This window comes from Borostomias antarcticus (genome assembly GCF_949987555.1).
Source record: "Borostomias antarcticus genome assembly, chromosome: 17".
Classification (NCBI taxonomy): Eukaryota; Metazoa; Chordata; class Actinopteri; order Stomiiformes; family Stomiidae; genus Borostomias; species Borostomias antarcticus.
In genome coordinates this window covers 5,392,807-5,413,492 of record NC_140250.1, presented here as the reverse complement: position 1 = coordinate 5,413,492, position 20,686 = coordinate 5,392,807, and the positions used below count along the sequence as shown (strand labels likewise).

Here is a 20,686-nt window from a genome sequence, read left to right as displayed (position 1 = left end):
TGCACCCTGTCCAATGTTGCCTCAAAGTTATGCACCACGACTGAAAGCAAATTCCTAGTACGTTGTAAAACTGCATGCCAATAAATGGATTCTGATTCCTGTCATTGCATGAACTGGGGACAAGGTGTAATAAGGCTCTATTGGCCCAGGTCACCTCTAGCCTGGCTAAAGCTACAGACTTTGTATCATGCTGTGTCCACATGTGTCTGTCTGTCAGGCAGGGTCCTCTCCTTCCAACCCTAGATGGAGGCCTCATGACCTCCCACTGCCCCCTGGTGGCAAGATGAGACTGCACCAACTGTGGGGATGTGTCTGTCTGTCTCTCTCTCTCTCTTTCTTCTCCTCTCTCTCCCTACCTCTTCCTTCTATCTCTCCCTTGTTATGCGAGTTCTCCATCTGGTTCCCCGTGGTCGTGGAGATCACAGCCATGCTCATGGGCACCTGCTTCCTCATTGTGAGTCAGTTTTTTTTAAATTGACAGTTTTTCACAAGAGTTCTTTTTAGTTCTTTGACAAGACTTCTTTTTAGTTGCATCATGTTTGCCATTAACAAGCATTTTTATTGACATATTTATCTTTTTGTCACACAGGTGGAGCTGATGGAGAAGGAAGCACAAACCCTAAAGGCGGGCGATCAAAACCTCAACCCCCCACCCCCACCCTGCGCCTCATCTCTGAACATGTGCTCCTGCATTGCTTTGGCAGTATATTAATTTCTCTTTTAATAATTAATTGAGTTAGAAAAAACTATTTTAAACAGCTTCACTTAAACCTCCGCCACCCAAGTCTTTCTTTTGACATAAGACACCCAACTTTACAGTTTACAACTTTACAGTAAATACTGTATATCCTACATTGCAGAATACATAATATTCATTTGTGTAAATTGAATCCACAATTTATTCAAATACAATAATCATTAAGAATACAATATGTACAAATCTATCTGGATATTATAGCTATCTATTTTAGAAAACAGACGATACAGCTGGCTGTCAATTCATTTAAAAAAAAAAAGTAAACGGAACGATAAAAAACAGGAGAGTGTGTGGTTGTCTTCCGCTCTCTCCGTGGTCCATGCTTTTTCACCTCATCCTTTTCCATGTCTCTCTTTGTCCAGTTCCCTCATCCTTTCCTTCCTTGTTCGGCGTCCTCCCCTCTCCCGGCTACACCCTGGTTGGCGGGGGGGCCGGCTCCCTCTCCGCCGCCGCCGCCGCCGCCCGCTCCTCCCGGGCCTGTCTGAGGAGGTGCCGGCTGGCCTGCTGCAGGTCCCACTGGTATCTGGAGAGGATCCTGAGGCAGTCGTCCCTGGAGCACAGGCTCAGGGAGTAGAGCTGCTCCATCTGGGAGGGGAGGACATCACATTACATGACGTTATATCAGTCATCATATCAGACACTTTTATCCAAAGAGACTTACAATAAAGATTGTATATGAGATCAGACAGCGGTTTAGTTTAGCCTAGGCACAACTCTGGGTATGTAAGTAAGTCATGTGCATCACCGTTCCCAAATACACTAAAATATGAACTGGTAATAACCATCACAGAGAGGGAGAGGGCGTGAGTGGTGAGCACTAGGTTTGACAACTAATAATAATGAATAATTTTTTTTTTGATTTATAAAGGACTTTTCATTGTGAGGCAAAGTGTTGAACTAGTTGAACACATGAGACAGTTTACAAAGTTTACACATAAAGGGGACTTCCTACTGTCGTTATCACAAAGCTAATGGTTCTTAATCGTATAACCCTTAGTACAATAGTAGTACAGTGTAACTGCATAACCCTTAGTATAATAGTAGTATAATATAACGACTACAGTATAACCCTTAGCATAATAGTAATACAGTGCAACTACCATATAACTGCTGTTTAACCCTTAGTACAGTATAAATGTAGTGTACAGCATAACTACTGTATAACCCTTAGTATAATAGTAGTACATTGTAACTACTGTATTACCTTTAGTATAATGGCAGTACAGTGTAACTACTGCTCATGGCGACCATATCTCCTGACTATGCTGTCCGTCAGTTTATACTTGATTCAGGATGATATGTTATATAAACTTAACTGATTGGATGGATGGATTGGATATTTATTATATATGATATAAACTTAACAGATTGGATATTTATTATATATGATATAAACCTAACAGATTGGAAATGTATTATATATACTATAAACCAGAGATTGGATATTTATTATATATGATATTATATATATATATTTTAACAGATTGGATGTGAATGCGGTACCTTGAGCTGTTGCTCCGCCCTGACCGGATTCCACTCGTTACGACGGAGAGCGTTCCGGACCTCCTCAATGGTCACTCCATGCACCGCCTCCATCACCTGGACCAATCAGAGCACACAACCGTAACACAACCGGCCAATCGCAGACCTGGACAGATCCAACTCCTACGCATCTTGATCATACCTGTGCGACGAGCGCTGCCCTGGTGAGCTGCACCTGAGGTGGGTACCGATCCCTCTCTCTCTCTTTCTCCCTCTCCTTCTCCCGATCCCTCTCTTTATCCCCAAGGTCGTCCAGCTGGGGTGTGGAGCGCACGAGGTGGGCCATCTTGGGCAGGTTGCTGAGCCCCATGGGGGGCTGGGGCGGGGGGGCCGGGGCCGCCTGGATCAGCTGCTGTTGGGGCGGCGGAGGCCAGGAGGAGCCTGGGGCCGGATTGACCGTGGGCCTCCGATCTCGGATCACCGTCTGGGGCTTGAGGCGCTTGAGGTTGGGGGGTGGCGGACGTGCGGGAGGGACGATGCTGGCCTCGCTGAACCGCCGCGGGTCCTGCATGACCACGCTGCGGGCCGCGCCGGGGAGGGGGGCTCTGCGGGGGTCCACTCTGACTCCGCCCACCGTCTGACCTCGACTCTGGGTGCTACTCAGGACCGACTCCAGACTGCGAGACATACCTTGGAACAAAGACACACCGGGGTTATAGCTTCCTGTCTAAAAATAAACTGTACAGCACCATAGTACACACAACATACACTGTACGTACAGTATACAGCAAAGGGTACATTCAAGTCAGTCAAGGGGTCTAGCACACTACAAACAAGTGCACAGTTAACATGTGGCCCCCCCACCAATGACGTATCGCCTCAGAAGAACAAGAAACAATCCCAGAATGCTCTAGAGACAGTGATGTTCAGACCGACAATACTTTTTTTTAGAATGGCAGAATAAATATCTCTGATGAAGTGAAAACAAGTTTCAACACCACCACTACATTTGACATTTGTTGCCTCTAAGTATCGGCACCCTAATGTCACAGACCCAAAACATTTTACCATGTAAATCAAGCAAAACAAAGGCTCATGGTGCATCATCTATGCTGTTTAACAGCAGCTGGGTTTGAACCAGCTGGCGTTAGCCAAGGTGCTGGTGGATGGATGGATGGATGGATGGATGGATGGATGGATGGATGACCTTATTAATCCCCTAAGGGAAATTGAATTGTGTAATTGTGGTTTTGGAAAGTCTTCTAGAATAGAATAATGGGCTGTACTTTTACTGAGACAGTATAGTATAGTTTTTAGTGTATATATTGGCAATGGGAAAACTGCAGTGTGGCTATCACCCTCGGTGGTGATCTCTGGTATAGCTGGTGTGACAGACGCAGGAACGGACTGATGAATGAACAGAGCCCATTTTAACAGACCCCCTGTGATGTCATCATGTGGGGGCCAATCAGAGACCCGCATGAGTGGAACACTGAATCCTCACCTGCCATCTTTTTTAGATTGGACCCTTCCTTTTCTCTGTCTCTGATGGCTAGGACAGTCCTCCGGTTTACACTGCTGGGAAATAAACACAAACGCATCAATAAACACACAGGATAAACATGTAAACAAACTCTGCTTCCCAGGGGGTCACAGTCTGACTGATTGACACCTTATGGCGGCAATCTCAAGGATTTTCATATAAATAAATGTCTGTTTTGTTGCTATCTACATTTAGGTAACAGTAATGATTCAGCCTGTTCTCCATTCATGAAAGCCTTTCCATTTGCAGCATTGGCAAGTTTCGTGAATGTGGGTGTCTGAGGTGACATTCCTGCGCAGTACTCATCAGCAGCGCACAGGTGATGTGATTGGTGGCTCGTCTTTGGTTTCGAAATCTCTGACAAAAACTCATGTGAAGCTGTTTGGTTTTGAAAAAGGACTCCTGCAGTTACTGCCTATTGCCAAAAGGTGGCGCCAAAGACAATGAAACTGAAATCCTTGAGATTGCCACTTCCTGTATCCGCGTCTTTAAGAGCTCACTGAGATGCTGAGAAAGGCCTACTGACTCGTCCAGGCGTTCGGGCGTGCCCCAGCTGCGGTCAGGGTGGGTGTCTCCGTGTCCCGTGTGCTGCAGACTGCCCCGCAAGGGGGCGGAGATGTGGCTGGTGCCAGGGGCGGGGCCAGGGCCGGGGGTCGGGCCGGGGGCGGCGCTGTTTGGGGCAGGTACGGAGGGCGCGGCCAGGCTAGGGGGGAACCAGCCCGCTGTGAGGGTCCGCTGGTTCTGACCCCGCCACTCACACAGCTCCAGACTGCAGGGGAACCAGGAAGAACACGTGGAGAACATACATGAAACACGCTACGGAAGTGTGGAGATAGGTCTGGCTATGTACAAGTGTGGAGATAGGTCTGGCTATGTACAAGTGTGGAGATAGGTCTGGCTATGCAAGACTACTGAAACACTGTTCCCTCCAGCAATGCACAACACTTGACTTGGAAGATCTCCTTATAGAACAGGGTTTCCCAAACTGGGGTCCGGGCCCTCCTTAGGGGGGCGCCAACGATCGTGGGGGGGGGGAGCAAGGCCTCAGATAAATTGAGGCCTTAATATCATATTTAGCTAGACAAATATTTGTGAAAGAACCATGTCATTGACATGTCACACAGCAGTTATAACAAAATACAGGATTGTGTCTGATAGGGCCAAAAGCCTACTACACTACAATTCTAATTTGTAACAAATTAATCTGACTCCGAATCGCGTCAACATTGACGTTACTGCTAAGTTGTCGAAGCGCTTCATTGTACCCTAACTTTCACCTGATGTCGTTGTGAACGTCAAGTTTATGTCGACCTCCGTAGGACGTAGACTGGACATCCAGTGTTGACCACTGTAGGACGTAGACTGGACGTTCACAATGACTTGGAAGGGGGGGGGGGGGCGCAAATTCTATCAGGTGTTAGTTGGGGGGACTCTAGGGGAGAAAGGTTGGGAACCACTGCTATAGACAACCTGTACATGCTCTACTCACTATCTAACATTCAGCGACCGCTCTCCTGACCACATCCTGGACCTTGAAAGAGTAGTTTTAGTCTGTCAGAATTTTGATATGGACCTTTGTATATGATAATAAATAACCTTACAACAGGGCTTATGATGTTAGCTAAATACCAAACTAGTCCTCTAAGCACTTGTTTGATATCAACAGATTGGCATTTGATCATCTACAGTAGCCTATGCTTTATATTAGAGGTCCCCTCCAGATAGAAGTAGCTATCTTTCCTAAAGGGATCTAATTAGAGGCATCTTTACTTTGATAGCCACAATAGAAGCGAGGTGTGATGCAGGCTTGAGGCCGCGGTCTCCACTAGAACCCGGGGTTTGATCCCCAGTCCTGACCATGTTGTTGCTGACCGTTAGCTTGTGTTCCTCTCTCTCAACATCATGGGGGGGGGGGGGTTGGTCTGCTGACTAGTAAATGAACCTGTCCTAGAGCCATTCAAGAGAATGGCCTTTAGTGACTGATACCAGCCACACCCCCTCCTACAGAGAGGGACAAGAATGTAGGGATTAGAGTCTGGAACGCTCTTTTGAAGTGGAGGCCTTTGAAGCAGTAACAATGCCCCCCTTTTTCTCCTTCTCTCTCTCTCCCCCACTCTCTCTCTCTCTCTCTCTCTCACCCGTGGTCTATGATGGTCACCAGGTCGTTGGCCAGCAGGGTGAGCTTCCTGGGCTCAGAGAAGTCCCTCACTGCACGCACCTCCATAGGCTTAGCCTTCAGAGAGAGAGAGGGAGAGAGAGAGAGAGAGAGAGAGAGAAAGAGAAAGAGAGAGAGAGAAGAGAGATAGAGAAAGCGACAGAGAAAGAGATGGAGAGAAAAAAGAGAGGAAGAGAGAGAGAAAAAGAGAGAGGGAGAGAGAGAGAGGAAGAGGGAGAGAGAAAGAAAGAGAGAGAGAGAGAAAGAGAGAGAGAGAGGAAGAGAGAGAGAGAAAGGAAAAAGGAAACAGTGAGAGAACCATTTTGAGAGGAACATTATTTACTGTAGGTCCTGGAGACATGGAGCAGAAGATGTCAGTTGTTGTGGAATCTGGTAGCGATGAGCAACTCCTGTGTGTAACTATTCACACACATCTGGTACACATCCCAGACAGGGTTGATTCTGGATGGCCAACTGTCCCGTACGGCCACCATCACAGCGACTGCGGGCTGCTCCTGTAGATTCTCCCTCTACAACATTAAGAGCCACACCCGTTCCTCACGACAGAAGAAGTGCAACTCCTGGTCCAGGCAGCGGTCATCTCTGGCCCTGACTACCGCAGCTCCCGTCTGCCGTTGCTCACCGGCAGACCTCTGCGACGCGTCCAGGACGCCGCGGCCGGTCAGGCGTTCAAGCTGACCGGATCCTCCCGCACAACCCCCCTCCTCTGCACCCTCAGCTGGCCTCCAGCTGCGGCCCGCCTCCGTTCCAGACCCGGCTGCTTCGCCTACCGGGAGGTAAAGGGAACGGCGCCTCCCCTCTCTGCAGACGGCGGTCTCTGAAGACCCTCTGAAGACCCGTCGAAAGAACGCCCGGGCTCCTCCTCCGACCGCTCCGCCCTGGAACTCTCTCTCTCTCTCTCTCCCTCTCTCACCCAAATCTTACTGCAACTATCGGCACATGTAGGTATGAGAAAAACATTGACTGTATCCCTTACGCTAACCCGGGTTCATATCCACTGGGCAAACCCCCCCCACCCAGCCCCCTAACCCTCACATCATGTATACAGTATGTGTATGATCCAGCACTGTGACTGCTGATGTCACCTGGTCTTACAGAAGGCTTTACTGACCATGACTGGGATGTACAGTCTACTGACTGGTGTGAACCCTGGCGTGGAGGCGTGAGGGGACGGACCTCTGCCACCTGTTATAAAAGGAAGGTCGGTGTGGAACCTGTGTGGAGGTGCATGTGTTAGAGTACGTTGGTGTGGAACCTGTGTGGAGGGGCATGTGTTAGGATATGTTGGTGTAGAACCTGTGTGGGGGTGCATGTGTTAGGGTACGTTGGTGTAGAACCTGTGTGAGGGTGCATGTTTTAGGGTACGCTGTGTACGTTGGTGTGGAGGTACGGTGTGTGTGAGGGAACGGACCTCCGCCACCAGGGTGCTGAGCTGGGTGAAGGTGGGCCGGTCGGGGGGGGAGCAGGCCCAGCACTTCCTCATCACGGCGTAGAGCTCCTGGGGACAGTCGGGCGGCCTCTCCAGACGCTCGCCCTCCCGCTCCACCCGCCACAGGATCTGGACACACACACACACACAGAGGGCAAAGGTCAGGCAGACACCCTAAAACAATTCAGAGGTCACATTCTGTTTCTTTCGCAAATCAGTCTGGACACTCTCCGTTCGACTGATCTGTTTGTGTCAGATTGTAAAACAATCTCGCCAATCAGCGCCAATTAGCTCTGAGGAATATGAATTACAAACAGCTACGCTGGGCGGGTTTAGGTGTGACGACAGCGAGGGGCGGTTGAAGTTGCCGCGTGATAGGCGGTGATAGACAGATGGTTCATCCAATCACCTGCCAAGTTTGAAAGTACCTGCCCTTTTCCAAACAATTTCCAAGGGAGAGTTCCCAGATGGTTATGCGAAGCAAACCATCTGGCGCGTCAGGTTAAAAACCCCCACACCTAAAACCCGCACCTACACACAGGGTCCCGAATCAACACCTGCCAAGCTACAAATGCTGGTAGATTTTCTATTTGGTGAGTTAAGGTTACCTGACACACTGGCGGTACATTTTTGTAACAGAATTATTGCAACTAAATATTATTAAAAAGAATCTTGCTTGGTGGCTGGGAGGAAATAGCTGGATAACTGCTGGAACCAGCTTCTACACATATATCTCATCACTGAATGTGCCACTGGTCAATTCTGCTTCTGCTTCCACCCTCACCTGCCCACACTGGACTCCAGCTCAGGTCCTCTGACGCCAACGCACATGACCACCTCATAAACACTGCTTTAGCCAGCTACTGTACATGATCACCTCTCATAAATACTGCTTCGGCCAGCTACGCCATCAAAAAGCTAGCGATTTTGGCACGGGTGGGTGGTATTCATACTGAGGAGTGAGTTCAAACCAGTTCACCTCAGTTACACTCAGCGTTGGCGCGAGGCCAGTAACTCAAACCGTGGTCTGGGAGGCCAACGAACGTGCCAAATTACCTTTATTATTTCAGCTAGGCTATGTGTCATCTCCTAAAAGCTAGCTAATGTTATATGGCAATTGATACTTAGAAGAAGGCGTGAAGTCTCCTGTAAAAAGCCATCCCTCCACTGAGGTATGGGAGGAGGAAGAGACCGCTAACGTTAAACCGCTAACATTGAGCCCTAACGCTAACCGCTAACGTTAAACCCTCACAGCTAACACTGAACCAGAAAATGTTTTGTGAGAGGCGGAGATATGATGACAACGGAGTTTGTAGAGTAAGGCTAAAGAGAAAACCTACAGCTCATTTGTTATCGTAACACGCCATGACGTTGGAGCATTCTGGGAAACCTTGAATTGAATTGAAATATCATTTTGCTCAAGGTCTGGTCAGGCCATTTCTTGAGGTTTTTATTCAATACAATATCCTATTCTCTCAATGAAATGTACAGTAGGCTGCTGAAAACATACTGTACATTATGTGGCACAAAAAGGCTATTTACAGCCTAATTTGGGCCAGTAAAAATTATCCTTGGCGGTCTCCTTGGCAGGTGAGCGGGACACACCTTTGCAAACACACACCCACATGGAGATACACTCTCACACACACTTCCACATACTGATACACTCTCACATACACACACCCACATGCAGATACATTCTCACACACACACACTCCCACATACAGATACATTCTCACACACACTCCCACGTACAGATACACTGTCACACACACTCCCGCATACAGATACAGTACTCTCTCTCTCTCTCCCTCTTCCACGCACGCGCACGCACACACACACACACGCACACGCACACACACCTGTCTGCCAGACAGGCCCAGCCAGGGCTCCTCACAGTAGGTGAACATCTCCCACAGGGTGATGCCAAACATCCAGACGTCAGAGGAGTGAGAGAAGGAGCCCACGCGCAGAGACTCTGGAGCACACCTGGAGGAGGAGGAGGAGGAGGAGGAGGGGGGGAGGAGGAGGAGAAGGGGGAGGAGGAGGGGGGGTGGGGGGGTGGAGGGAGGGAGCGCACAACCACAAATGAGAACAACCAATTTTTGCAGCTTAAACCCTCCTTGATGGGAATGATGACACTGTGAGTCACTGGCCAGTCTAGCCCACTGTACCCAGCAATCATCTGCTCTCTCTCTCTCTCCATCTACGCTCCTCACACACGCCTTATTACACAACAGACAGTAGATTAACTCATACTCCTCCTTTTAACACATCCTCCTCCTCCTCTTCCACCTCCTCCCTCTAACTCCTGCTCCTGAGCCTCACCCTGACTCCTGCACCTCCTCCCCCCTACAATTCCTCCACCTCCTAACTTCTCCTCCTACTTCTCTTTCTCCTTCCCTCCCCTGCTCCTCCAACCTAGAACTCCTCCTCCACCCCATAGTTCCACCCCCTGCTCCCTCCTCCACCCTAGAACTCCTCCTCCACCCCATAACCCCTCCCCCTGCTCCCTCCTCCACCCTAGAACTCCTCCTCCACCCCATAGCCCCTCCCCCTGCTCCCTCCTCCACCCTTAAACTCCTCCTCCACCCCATAGTCCCTCCCCCTGCTCCCTCCTCCACCCTTAAAACCCCTCCTCCACCCCATAGCTCCTCCCCCTGCTCCCTCCTCCACCCTTAAACTCCTCCTCCACCCCATAGCCCCTCCCCCTGCTCCCTCCTCCACCCTTAAACTCCTCTTCCACCCCATAGCTCCTCCTCCTCCTCACCAGGCGAAGGGGATGCGTCTGTGTGCCGTCATCACGTAGTGGTCCGTGTCCAGGCTCAGGCCCCTCATGAGGCCGAAGTCTCCGATCTTGACCAGCTCCCTGGAGGCCAGCAGGACGTTCCGGGCGGCCAGGTCCCTGTGGACGAACCTGCGGCCCTCCAGGTACTCCATCCCCGCCGCCACCTGCGTGGCGAACAGCCAGAGGCGCGCCAGCGGGTACTCGTACTGGCGCGAGCGCAGCGTGTCGTACAGCGAGCCCAGGCTGGCGAGCTCCGTCACCTGGGGACGGGGGGGGTTATGAGAGACAGGGTGGTTATAAACTGAGGTGTGACCTTTGAACCCGGGAGAGGAGGATCCCTGGCAGCAAGCGCCCTGACCGTCGCCGAGGTGCAGGAGATAATGGGTGAGACGTAGCCGTTGAACAGAGGGCGCTGGCGGCGTCTTGAGAGACGGGCTCAGATAGTTTGCTAGAGACGTTCTAAACCTTCGATCCCAATGCCACAGATTCGATTTTGTTTAGCAATCCTGCAATTAACTGTTACGTAATTGTTGATGTAAATATTACAGTAGAGTAGCTGAGCTGTGTGCAGGTGCAGCCTGTCTTTAGGACAGGTGCAGGATAAGACAACATGTGAATCTTGGAGGAAATGGATGTAAATATTGGTAAATAACTTGGCCACAGGTCTACACGTCACAGAACATAGGCCTGGTGTCAACTCTCAATTCTACCAACACAGTACATCTGTAGTAGAGATGGTCTGTGTGTGTCTGTGCTGTAGTAGAGATGGTCTGTGTGTCTGTTCTGTAGTAGAGATGGTCTGCGTGTGTCTGTTCTGTAGTAGAGATGGTCTGTGTGTCTGTTCTGAAGTAGAGATGGTCTGTGTGTCTGTTCTGTAGTAGAGATGGTCTGTGTGTCTGTGCTGTAGTAGAGATGGTCTGTGTGTCTGTTCTGTAGTAGAGATGGTCTGCCTGTGTCTGTTCTGTAGTAGAGATGGTCTGTGTGTCTGTTCTGTAGTAGAGATGGTCTGTGTGTCTGTTCTGTAGTAGAGATGGTCTGTGTGTGTCTTCTGTAGTAGAGATGGTCTGTGTGTCTGTTCTGTAGTAGAGATGGTCTGCGTGTGTCTGTTCTGTAGTAGAGATGGTCTGTGTGTGTCTGTTCTGTAGTAGAGATGGTCTGCGTGTGTCTGTTCTGTAGTAGAGATGGTCTGTGTGTCTGTTCTGTAGTAGAGATGGTCTGTGTGTCTGTTCTGTAGTAGAGATGGTCTCAAATCACCTTCTGTGTGTGTATGTTGGGTCTAACTCTGTGCTTCATAGAGATGGACGGTCTGTGTGTTTCTAACTCACCATCTTGAGCGGCTGGGTGAGCACCACTCCGTACAGGCGGATGATGTTGGGGTGGTCCAGAGACTGCATGGTGGTCACCTCCTGCAGGAAGTCTGTCAGCGTGTCCGTCTGTCGGGACAGACTGCTCCTCAGGGACTTCACCGCCACAGGCAGCTGCCATGGCAACAGAGAAGAGAGGAGAGGGAGAGGGGGAAGGGAGGGATGAAATAAGAGGAAGAAAGAGGGAGAGGATTGGGTGGACAGAATGATGATGGGTGTGATTGGGTCTTTAGGTGTGTTGATTTAACTGATGTTGGGTGTGATTGGGTCTTTAGGTGTGTTGATTTAACTGATGTTGGGTGTGATTGGGTCTTTAGGTATGTTGATTTGAACACAGGTAGCCGAACAGCCAAAACGGCTTTCTTCAATTATTCTCAATTCAATTCTTCTGTTGAGACCAATACTCTCGATGACGCGGTATTAAGTCATTCACTGTACCATAGTTTAAAACCACTATAGATAACGCGGTATTAAGTCATTCACTGTACTGTAGTTTAAAAATACTCTAGATGACACGGTATTAAGTCAAATGCAAGATGGCTGCAGGCTGAACTACAGGAAGAAGTGAAACGAACCAATCATACCACATCTGATTTTTAAAATCTCCTACAAGATACTGTAACAGAGGAATGTACTTTTTTGAGATGCTATGTTTTACTCCAGACTGAATAGCTGTGTCTAGTTTTATGTATTGTTGACTGTTGTATTGTCTGTAACTATTGTACTGTTTACTGCTGCTTCCCTGGCCAGGTCTCTCTTGCAAAAGAGATTTTCATCTCAATGAGACTTCCTGAATAAATAAAGGTTATATTACATCAACATCTTGAGCGTTACATTACATTACAGTCATTTAGCACACGCTTTTATCCAAAGTGGCATTTAACGTAAAAGTTGAGTGAATGAATGAATGAATGAATGAATGAATGAATGAATGAATGAAGGAAAGGGGCGGAGTCTCACCACTCTGCCGGTTGGCGTGTGCCACTCCCCTCTCTTCACCACGCCGAAGGAGCCAGAGCCGAGCTTCTCCCCCAGGCTGAGCTCGCTGTCCTGGATCAGGCAGGTGAGGGACCGGCCCGTCTCCTGACCCAACCCAGGGCCGCCCGGCCCCCCCGCGCTCCACTGGTCACCCCCCTCCGGGCCACGCCCACTGAACACCTGGACACCGCCGAGCACGGAGGTGTCATGGACATGTCAAGTCAAACTCGTACATTTAAAGGATTAACATGGTGATTTTCACTTTTTTTGAGTTTGAACGTGCTATTTGCACAATAGGACATTGAAGAAACACAATAAAAACATTAAATCTATCCGTTTTGTCGTTTTTGAGAAACTGGAAGCGTAACATTTTCAGTCCAATTTGACTCGGGGTAAAAATACTCCGAATTCGTGACGTTTTTCCCATTCTTGGCGTCACCCTAAAGTTTGAAAATCCCGCCTCCACTCCCCTGCACCGCCTCCAACAGAAACCTGTCTGCGCCGTTTCACCATCTATCGAACACGGTAAGGTAGTTCTGAACCTTTTCTCATCTTGAGAACAATTGAATAGTTGCAGTCTCAATGATGACCACCTCTTATTTTAATATAATTTGTACATTTTATAGGCCTAATTGTATTTGTGGTTGTCATACAAATTGGGAAGTTTTTACCATGATCGTGTCTGATTAATAGCCAACCTAGCTAATGTTAGATAAACGAACCATAACGTTAGCTGTAATTGGCAACAGTTTTTAAAAAGCTGTCTGATCCAGCTAGCTATCTGTCTTTATCCAGCATGTTGACGTTAGCTAGCCTAATGTTTGGAATGTCAGCTAGCTGTGTTAATTATCCTAGCATGCTAACGTTAGCTCTCAATGCATTTGCTTTTGGTAACGTTAGCCCTCCAGTGCAATGGCAGAAACACAGCGCACCATACTGTACCCTTCCCTGGTATAAACACAGCGCACCATACTGTACTCTTCCCTGGCATCAAATCTACTTGCACCAGGTGCAAACTGTGCTGTAAGGTTTCCGAAGCGATAGCCTACCATAACTGTTGTGCTTTGTTGTATAGGCCAATACAATAGGCAACGTTACGAAGTCAAAGGTGGATATAAGTCAGTTTGTCTCCACAAGAATCACCCGATTATCTCTCGCTCAAACTTAATTCGATATAATTTAGACTTACTGATAAATAGCCTATTGTTGTAATTTATGCTGTTTTGCATATGCAAAATATCGATGCTATTACTAATCGCTTTTATAATTTGTCCCCTTTTCTTGTAGCCAGATCACTACATTTCCAATACTGGGACTCGGGAGGTCCAGGTCCCTTCAGGGCTCTGGAGGTGTGCAGGTCCTGGAGGACAGGTTGCAGCCAATGTCACCTAATGATATTATAAATGTTACAACACCACCCTGTTTTATGAGAAAGTAGCCTATGTCTTAATTTAATGTCATGTTGTATGCGCAACAATTACCTCGGAAAATAAAGACGTAGTCCTACAGTACCCGTGCGGGTTTTTGTCATTTATTTATTCTCACATTTGAACTTGATCAAACACACCTGCTGTGTACTGAATCGTTTGTCCTAAGGTCTTGTATTGCAGCGTTGTGATGCGCATATAGAGGCTACTGTGCTAAAATTATGACTACATTTCAGGGTGGGTGGAGGTGAAGATATTAAGTCAAGTTATTATGTTCCTTTCATAATTTACAACTCTAAATAATTGTAATTCTGCAAAACATTCTGAAAGTTGTGTAAACCTTATCATCACTGTGGCATCTGCTCCACATAATGTTGATCATCCCAGCACCTCGATCCGACCCAACTTCAGGAAGCATTGCGCATTTTGGGATTAAACAGCTCCAGTAGATATATTCTATTAGAACCAGAGGGCATTACAATAACATTCAAAACGAGATCTATTGACTGCATGACCTGTTAGTCTCCAGACTCCGGAGTAGGCTATACCCCTTGACCGCTGCGCTCACGGAGTCGTGGTGCACGGCCCGCTATCTCTCCAAACGCATGCAGTCTCCCACATAATTCGGGGTAGGATAAGTAGGCTACATGTAGGCTACATCCTCTCCCCCTTTCTGTAAAGCGCACATTGTGTTGCCTTTGTATATGAAACAAGCTATAATGATTGAATTGATCTGACTAATAATCAGTTATTGCGGTGGTATTCCACTCAGTTCCTTTATATCACCACAACTGACAGATGTTCCCAGAACAGTAACGTTTCAGTGTTCAACTGGCTTTGTTGGACACCTACTAAGATAAATAACGTTAGACTGGTGAACAATGCGGATTTTATATCGGTTTCACAGCGCAAATGATCTGTCTTCTGGTAAGACCCACAGTTGCAATTATTTGACTAACTAGGTCTATACTGTTCGTAGCTGGCTGAAAGCTAGTCTAATAGCCCAAGCCTCCAAGCTTGCGTGGCCGGCTGCAGGGTGCTTTTCCTCTGTCGCGGGGGAGACGTGTCGTCGTTATACTTTTATCGTACTTTTCCCAAATTGGCCTAATGCAAATTCGAGGATACGGCCTGTTAGGTAGCGTGTATCTTTATAATGTTTGGGGGTTAATATAATATTAAGGACTTTGTAAATGCCCCTGGTTAGCAGCTAGAAAAATGGCTATTGATCTGGCTGTTGCGCGATCTAGCTCTTGTGTTGTTTAGCTCGGAGCGGTGGTAGCTATGGTAACGGGGCACACGCCTGTCAATCAGAATGATTCCAGTTGGTCATTTGCTCAGAGAACTGTCAATCAGTTGTTATGAATCACGCCCAGTTTTGAGTGAGTGAACTTTTTGAGTGGCAGATTCAGACCTCTAAAAACATGTTTTAAAAGAATTTGTATGGATGAATTCTGAAATAGTTAAACACATGTGTTTTGTTGTTGCCTAAAGATACCTGGAAAGTGTTATATTGAACCACCATGTTAATCCTTTAAAACAACCATTTAAAACAACCATGGTTGACCAAAATGCCGAACAGGAATACCAAAAATAGATATGAAACAAATAAACAAACAATAACAAACAATCAACATAATACTAATACACACAAATAGTAGCGCAGTTTAAAATGACTTTGAGGGATCTAGCTCTCCTCAAACTGAACACCAACGAGAAGAGGTGGGTCTTTAACAACGACTTAAAGACTCCTATGGTCTGGGCAATTCTTAAAGTAGGTAAACTGTTCCACAGATTAGGAACAGCCAGAGCAAAGCCTCGGTCGCCTCCACTTTAGAGCCTGGATCTCAGAACATCCAGTTGCAGCTGGTTGATGGACCTCTGTGCTCTGGCTGGTCTGATCTGGGAGACATGCTACGGTAGCCAGCCAGACACTCTGGACACGGACGACGGGGGGGGGGGGGGGGGGGGGTGAATATCTCACCTTGGCCATCCACGACCGCGGTCGCGCGTTGGTCTTGTAGCGTTTCAGAGCGTCCCATAGTCTTCTCTGTCCTAAGTGTAAAGAGCGGCTAGTTTAGCACACAGCCACACTGCACAGAAGAAAGCTAATCTTTAGCACCTAGCAGTGTCCCTCCACATGATACGATTGTACAAACATGTACACATTCAGAAGATTATGCAACTGTAAAGCACGTATAACACTGAAATACCAATACAATATATAAATCATTTTAGGGTCAAAATAGTCTTGCATAGCCAGACTTGTCTCTACACTATTACATAGCCAGACCTGTATTTCTTTAAACCAATCACAGTTGTCTTCGGCGGAGCGGTTGTTAGATTGTTGTTGTTTTACATAGTCTGGATTGAATCTGATTGGGCAGACAAGTCAAAATGGTCAGCTAGGGTCAAAATGGCAAGAGCGGCTGACTAACCCGGTTTGCTGATGCCGATCTGCTCGAGGTCAGCCTCCTTGACGTAGGCGAAGTGCTCAACGCGGGTGATGTTGAGGCCGTCGCGGACGCGCAGGTAGAAGCGCTCCAGCTGGACCTCAGCCAGGAGGTGGTATAGCCACTGAGTGTCCTGGTCCATCAGCATGACCCTAGCCGGCACCGCGGCAACGCTGGGGGGGGGGGGGCAAAGGGAAAAGGTCACGACGGGCAGCGGAGGAAGGGAACACATCCGAGGCATTAACGGCCATGTAACAATACTCTTTAAACACCCCCTCCTTTCTTAGAGTAGTCTAGATACCAATCTACTGTATAACTGACCAGAGAGGAGAGAGAGGCAACAGGACAGGGATTGATTGCATGCGTCTCACCAATCAAAGCCTACAAGCCAACAAGTTGAGAACAAGTCCGACTAGACAGCAAACATTGTGTGCTAATTCCCAGTAAAAATGTCAAGACTGCTCCCTTTTTGAGTAACCATGTTTACAGGCTGTTTTAAAATATCGCTAATAAAACCCACCCCTTGCACCCCTTGTGGTTCAGGGGAAGGACCGTAACCAGGGGCGACAAAGCCTTTTCTGGGCCCCTGTTCACTAAGGAGTCTCTATTTTACTGTAACTATGCTGCCACACACACGCATGCGCACACACACGCATGCACGCACGCACACACACACACACACACACACACACACACACACACACACACACACACACACAGGCTACTTACAGTCACCATGGACACCTAACAAGTATTCAACCATAAACCTTAGCAGCTCTGCGGTCTAGAGAGAGGGGCTGCAGTAACAAACTAACAAATGTCTATTTCAAAGAGGACTGGAGTCATTTTGAACAACACCACTTACTGTATGAACTTTCAAGGAACCTACTGTATGTCACGTCACATACAGACATGGAACGTTTGTGAATGGTTGGACGGCCATAAACCAGTCCGACCAGAACAGTTTCACCCAGTTATGTAACCCCAAAGAAAGAAACCCAAACGATGCTCAAGTGCCACAACACTAAATCCTTGCTCTGTGTGGGGAATCGCTTAATAGCAGTGTCATGTCTTCTGAACAAGACAACGATATCACTTACGCCTTCAAATGAACTGTCCACTCCCCACAAACAAGACCTTTATAAAAGTGATACTATAGCTACTATCACCCTGCCGGGTTGTGTTGCTCCCTTGTCAGTTTCAGAGGACATAATTATCTAATTGTGCCTCAGGTAACAACCGTCGTAAAACCATAGCCTGCTGTGTACAGACTGGACTGGAGAGCAGGGTATGAGTCAGGAGGGGCCTACATTCCTGTGTCAACTACAGACCAACAGGTTCTCTCACACAAACGTCTGGCGTGGGACCCGTCTAATAACACACATCCATCTCACCTCGACAGCCACATTATAGAACAGCGTCATCATACACACGCTCGATGTAAACTCCCCTGTGAAGACAGTGGAGATATTATGTGCAATAAGGGGGCTAGCCCAGGCAGGAGGGTTAATGTGGCACTCCCAAAACTACTCCCGAGACCACACCCAAACCCATTACGCTAAAACACACTGTTGTGGGGCTGGGATGGCTATACCTCACCTGCACGTGAGCCAGTCAGCGCTGGGGTCACTCCTCATACCATCGCTCTGAGGTCATTCGACTGGACTGACTCTATGTACATAATGTAGAAATCTTTAACCTCGCTCAGCTACTGAATATGCTTCTGAACTGGTGTGTGTGTGTGTGTGTGTGTGTGTATGTGTGTGGAGAGAGGATGATGGGGGGTGCCTATTAAGCACACAAGTATGTTTCACGTGTCCGATCATTACAAAGTCGGGTAGCTTTGAAGGAGGGGCCCTCAGATGCAAGCTTTGTTGCTGAACCGGGGAGCATGTTAAGTTGCTTTGTTCACACTTGAGGCTACTTCCATTGAAACACACACGATCAAAATGGAGCTAAACATATGGAGCTGACCATATGGCGTAATCCGAGGAGCCAGAAAACAGTTGGAAACATGATCGTTGATATAGGAGAACCCTGACAAAATGACAGTTTCACAATCAAACTGTGCATCTGTCGACTCTTGTTGCAGCAGGAATCACAGACTGATTCTCAGGAGGGGGGGGGACGAAACACAACCAGCACTTTCTGTTACTCATCTTCAACAGTCTACAACAAAGGGTGTGTGTTAATTGTGCTCTGGTTAATGCAGTGTTGCTGTTGGCAAATAGTATTCTGATACCTTAAGCCGGGTCACAGATAGCTGCAGCACCACAGTAGCCATCCAGCCTACTGTGGCCACTTTATCTAAAGTATAGAATAATAAATGTCATTGGACTGCAAATCCTTTATAACACTGTGGAAGTTTTCATGTAACATTATGTAGATTAAAATGTTCCTTCCTACCGTGCTTGTGTAGTTTTCTTTGCCAGGGCATATATATTATATCTTATAGGATAGATCACAACTGGTTAGGATCACATCCTTCTAAATTAATTGAGTTTTGGACTATGATTGGGACTATAAAGTGCATTTTGGGGAAGGTCAACTCAAAAATAACATTCTCTAACCGCACACTCATAGCCTACTTATTAATCATGCTTTGCAATCTTACAACTTCTTTATTTGCAAATAAACATCTGATTTATACAGTAAGCTATAGCCTAACTAGTCTATGTAAATCCACACACCAAAGTCCAATCCACCATTAAGTGGAATTCCCTAGGAAGTACCTACCGTTAATAAAACTGACCAGTGTTGTTTATGATTCCAGCACTCCCGAATCTACATGCGAGACGAAATAGTCCTTCACTGTCACCAGGCTACTGCAGGTACGCATGGGCTCGACGAATCACATAGTCACATAGTTCTTCTAATGAGTATTTAGCTTCGCGTACTCTTCATTTTAACGTGCCGCGGTTTTTTTTTTGTTATCTTGTAAAACAAAATTGTATTCTTCGTACAGAAGTTACTCTGTAACCGAGCAGAAACCTTTTCAAACTACCTGTTGTGCATCCCTAACCCCGCCTCTTCCGTGTTTTTCACTGACGCCGCCCCGCTCGATCTGTCACTGCTGCGCACCTTGACAGGTGCTATGCTGAAGTAGCCATCCGCCTGGAGATCACATGGCACTTCTTCTTTAAGGCACATTAACAGTTGTTCTGTATTACAAGACTATGGCCTGTATGGATCAGCATATAACATATATTTTGGAGCTCATATCCTCCAACATCATTTAGGCTAGACTGAAAATGAAACGGCATTTTCCATCAATGACAGATTGATGGAACAATCTGATAACATTAACTTAAAAGTGTTTTATTGAATCACATATATATGGTAATGTAAATTTCACTGTATATTGTACACTGTACCATATACTGTACAGTACATGTCATGAATAAAACCTGATTTTCTGAGCTTCATGTAACTCATCGTTTTACATTTGAATGAGATACTGTCTTGGCCGGGTGCTTGTTGGCTAACAAAGCAAGCCCTGAGTCAGAAGTCATAATTTGAAATATTATGAAGTTGAATATCAGGTAATTCAAGGTGAATCATCATATTGCATTTCATAGCGCCAAAAACCCATCTCAAGTTGTAGTCTTCTCCGATGTCGTCCATACAATTACCATACAATTACCCATACACAGGAAGAGACTAGACTTGATTCAATTGGTTGTCTTTGCAGCTGCTGAAACTTGCCCGAAGCAATGAGAGACATGAAAAGAAACCCACAGAAGTGCTCTCTCTCCCTCTCTCTCTCTCTTTCTCTCTCTAGGTAGATAGTTCTCCCCCTTTCCCCCACACACAGCCTGGTCTGCTCCCGCCAAGCCAGTCAGACCAGATTGTCACCTCTCACGCGGGCTGCCAATTACAATAGTAAACTACAGGGTTCCTGCTGCTGTACACCTTGCACTTCCTGGTACAGTATCACACTCTAGCCCCTCCCTCCGCCAGATTACATTGCACAATGGAGACCTGCCAGCTTCCATTCACACAGCTCTTCACACAGGAGTGGCCTTTAAAGAACAATTTCCATTTCAAAGACAGCGTTAAGTGGTTTGTCTTTCATGACGTTATGACATGATTGTGTCACTGAACTGTTACTTTGTGTTGAATTGTTCTTTTTGATCATGATTTGTAAGCATCACTCATTCGTTCACTTGTTTATTCATTAACAGATTTGTGTTGAGTTTCTGGAGCTGGTGAGTCAAGGCCTCCTGAATGTGTGTGGGAGTGAAGTCTGAGTCTAACCCTTCAAGATTCTTGTGTAAAAAGTTTTGGAGTGT

The 20,686-nt window shown here is 47.2% G+C and overlaps 1 protein-coding gene across 2 annotated transcripts; it reads right to left on the bottom strand.

Moving 5' to 3' along the window:
• Positions 1 to 1,056: 1,056 nt before the first annotated feature.
• Positions 1,057 to 19,258, bottom strand: tnk1 (tyrosine kinase, non-receptor, 1). Of its 2 annotated transcripts, none has more exons than XM_084452222.1 (14): positions 19,131 to 19,258; positions 16,380 to 16,567; positions 15,926 to 15,996; positions 12,500 to 12,697; positions 11,501 to 11,653; positions 10,158 to 10,435; positions 9,250 to 9,376; positions 7,370 to 7,516; positions 5,921 to 6,015; positions 4,309 to 4,551; positions 3,744 to 3,817; positions 2,442 to 2,929; positions 2,261 to 2,356; positions 1,057 to 1,342 (listed from the first exon to the last, which is right to left on the bottom strand). In XM_084452222.1, exons 2-14 carry the CDS (start codon positions 16,540 to 16,542, stop codon positions 1,166 to 1,168), a joined length of 2,310 nt encoding a protein of 769 aa, XP_084308348.1. In that variant the 5' UTR covers positions 16,543 to 16,567; positions 19,131 to 19,258; the 3' UTR covers positions 1,057 to 1,165. The 2 variants fall into 2 exon arrangements, with proteins under 2 accessions (XP_084308348.1, XP_084308349.1); XM_084452223.1 differs by having other exon boundaries at positions 3,744 to 3,814.
• Positions 19,259 to 20,686: the final 1,428 nt, after the last annotated feature.

What these genes read in the sequence shown, in the direction of transcription:
- tnk1 (XM_084452222.1), bottom strand. Translation starts at nt 16,542, where the DNA reads ATGCTGATGGACCAGGACACTCAGTGGCTATACCACCTCCTGGCTGAG. An exon ending in TGGGCCTGTCTGGCAGACAG is followed by an intron (nt 7,517 to 9,249) that starts GTGTGTGTGCGT and finishes GTGTGTGTCCAG; the next exon opens with ATCCTGTGGCGGGTGGAGCG. An exon ending in CAATCTAAAAAAGATGGCAG is followed by an intron (nt 2,930 to 3,743) that starts GTGAGGATTCAG and finishes CTTTGTTCCAAG; the next exon opens with GTATGTCTCGCAGTCTGGAG.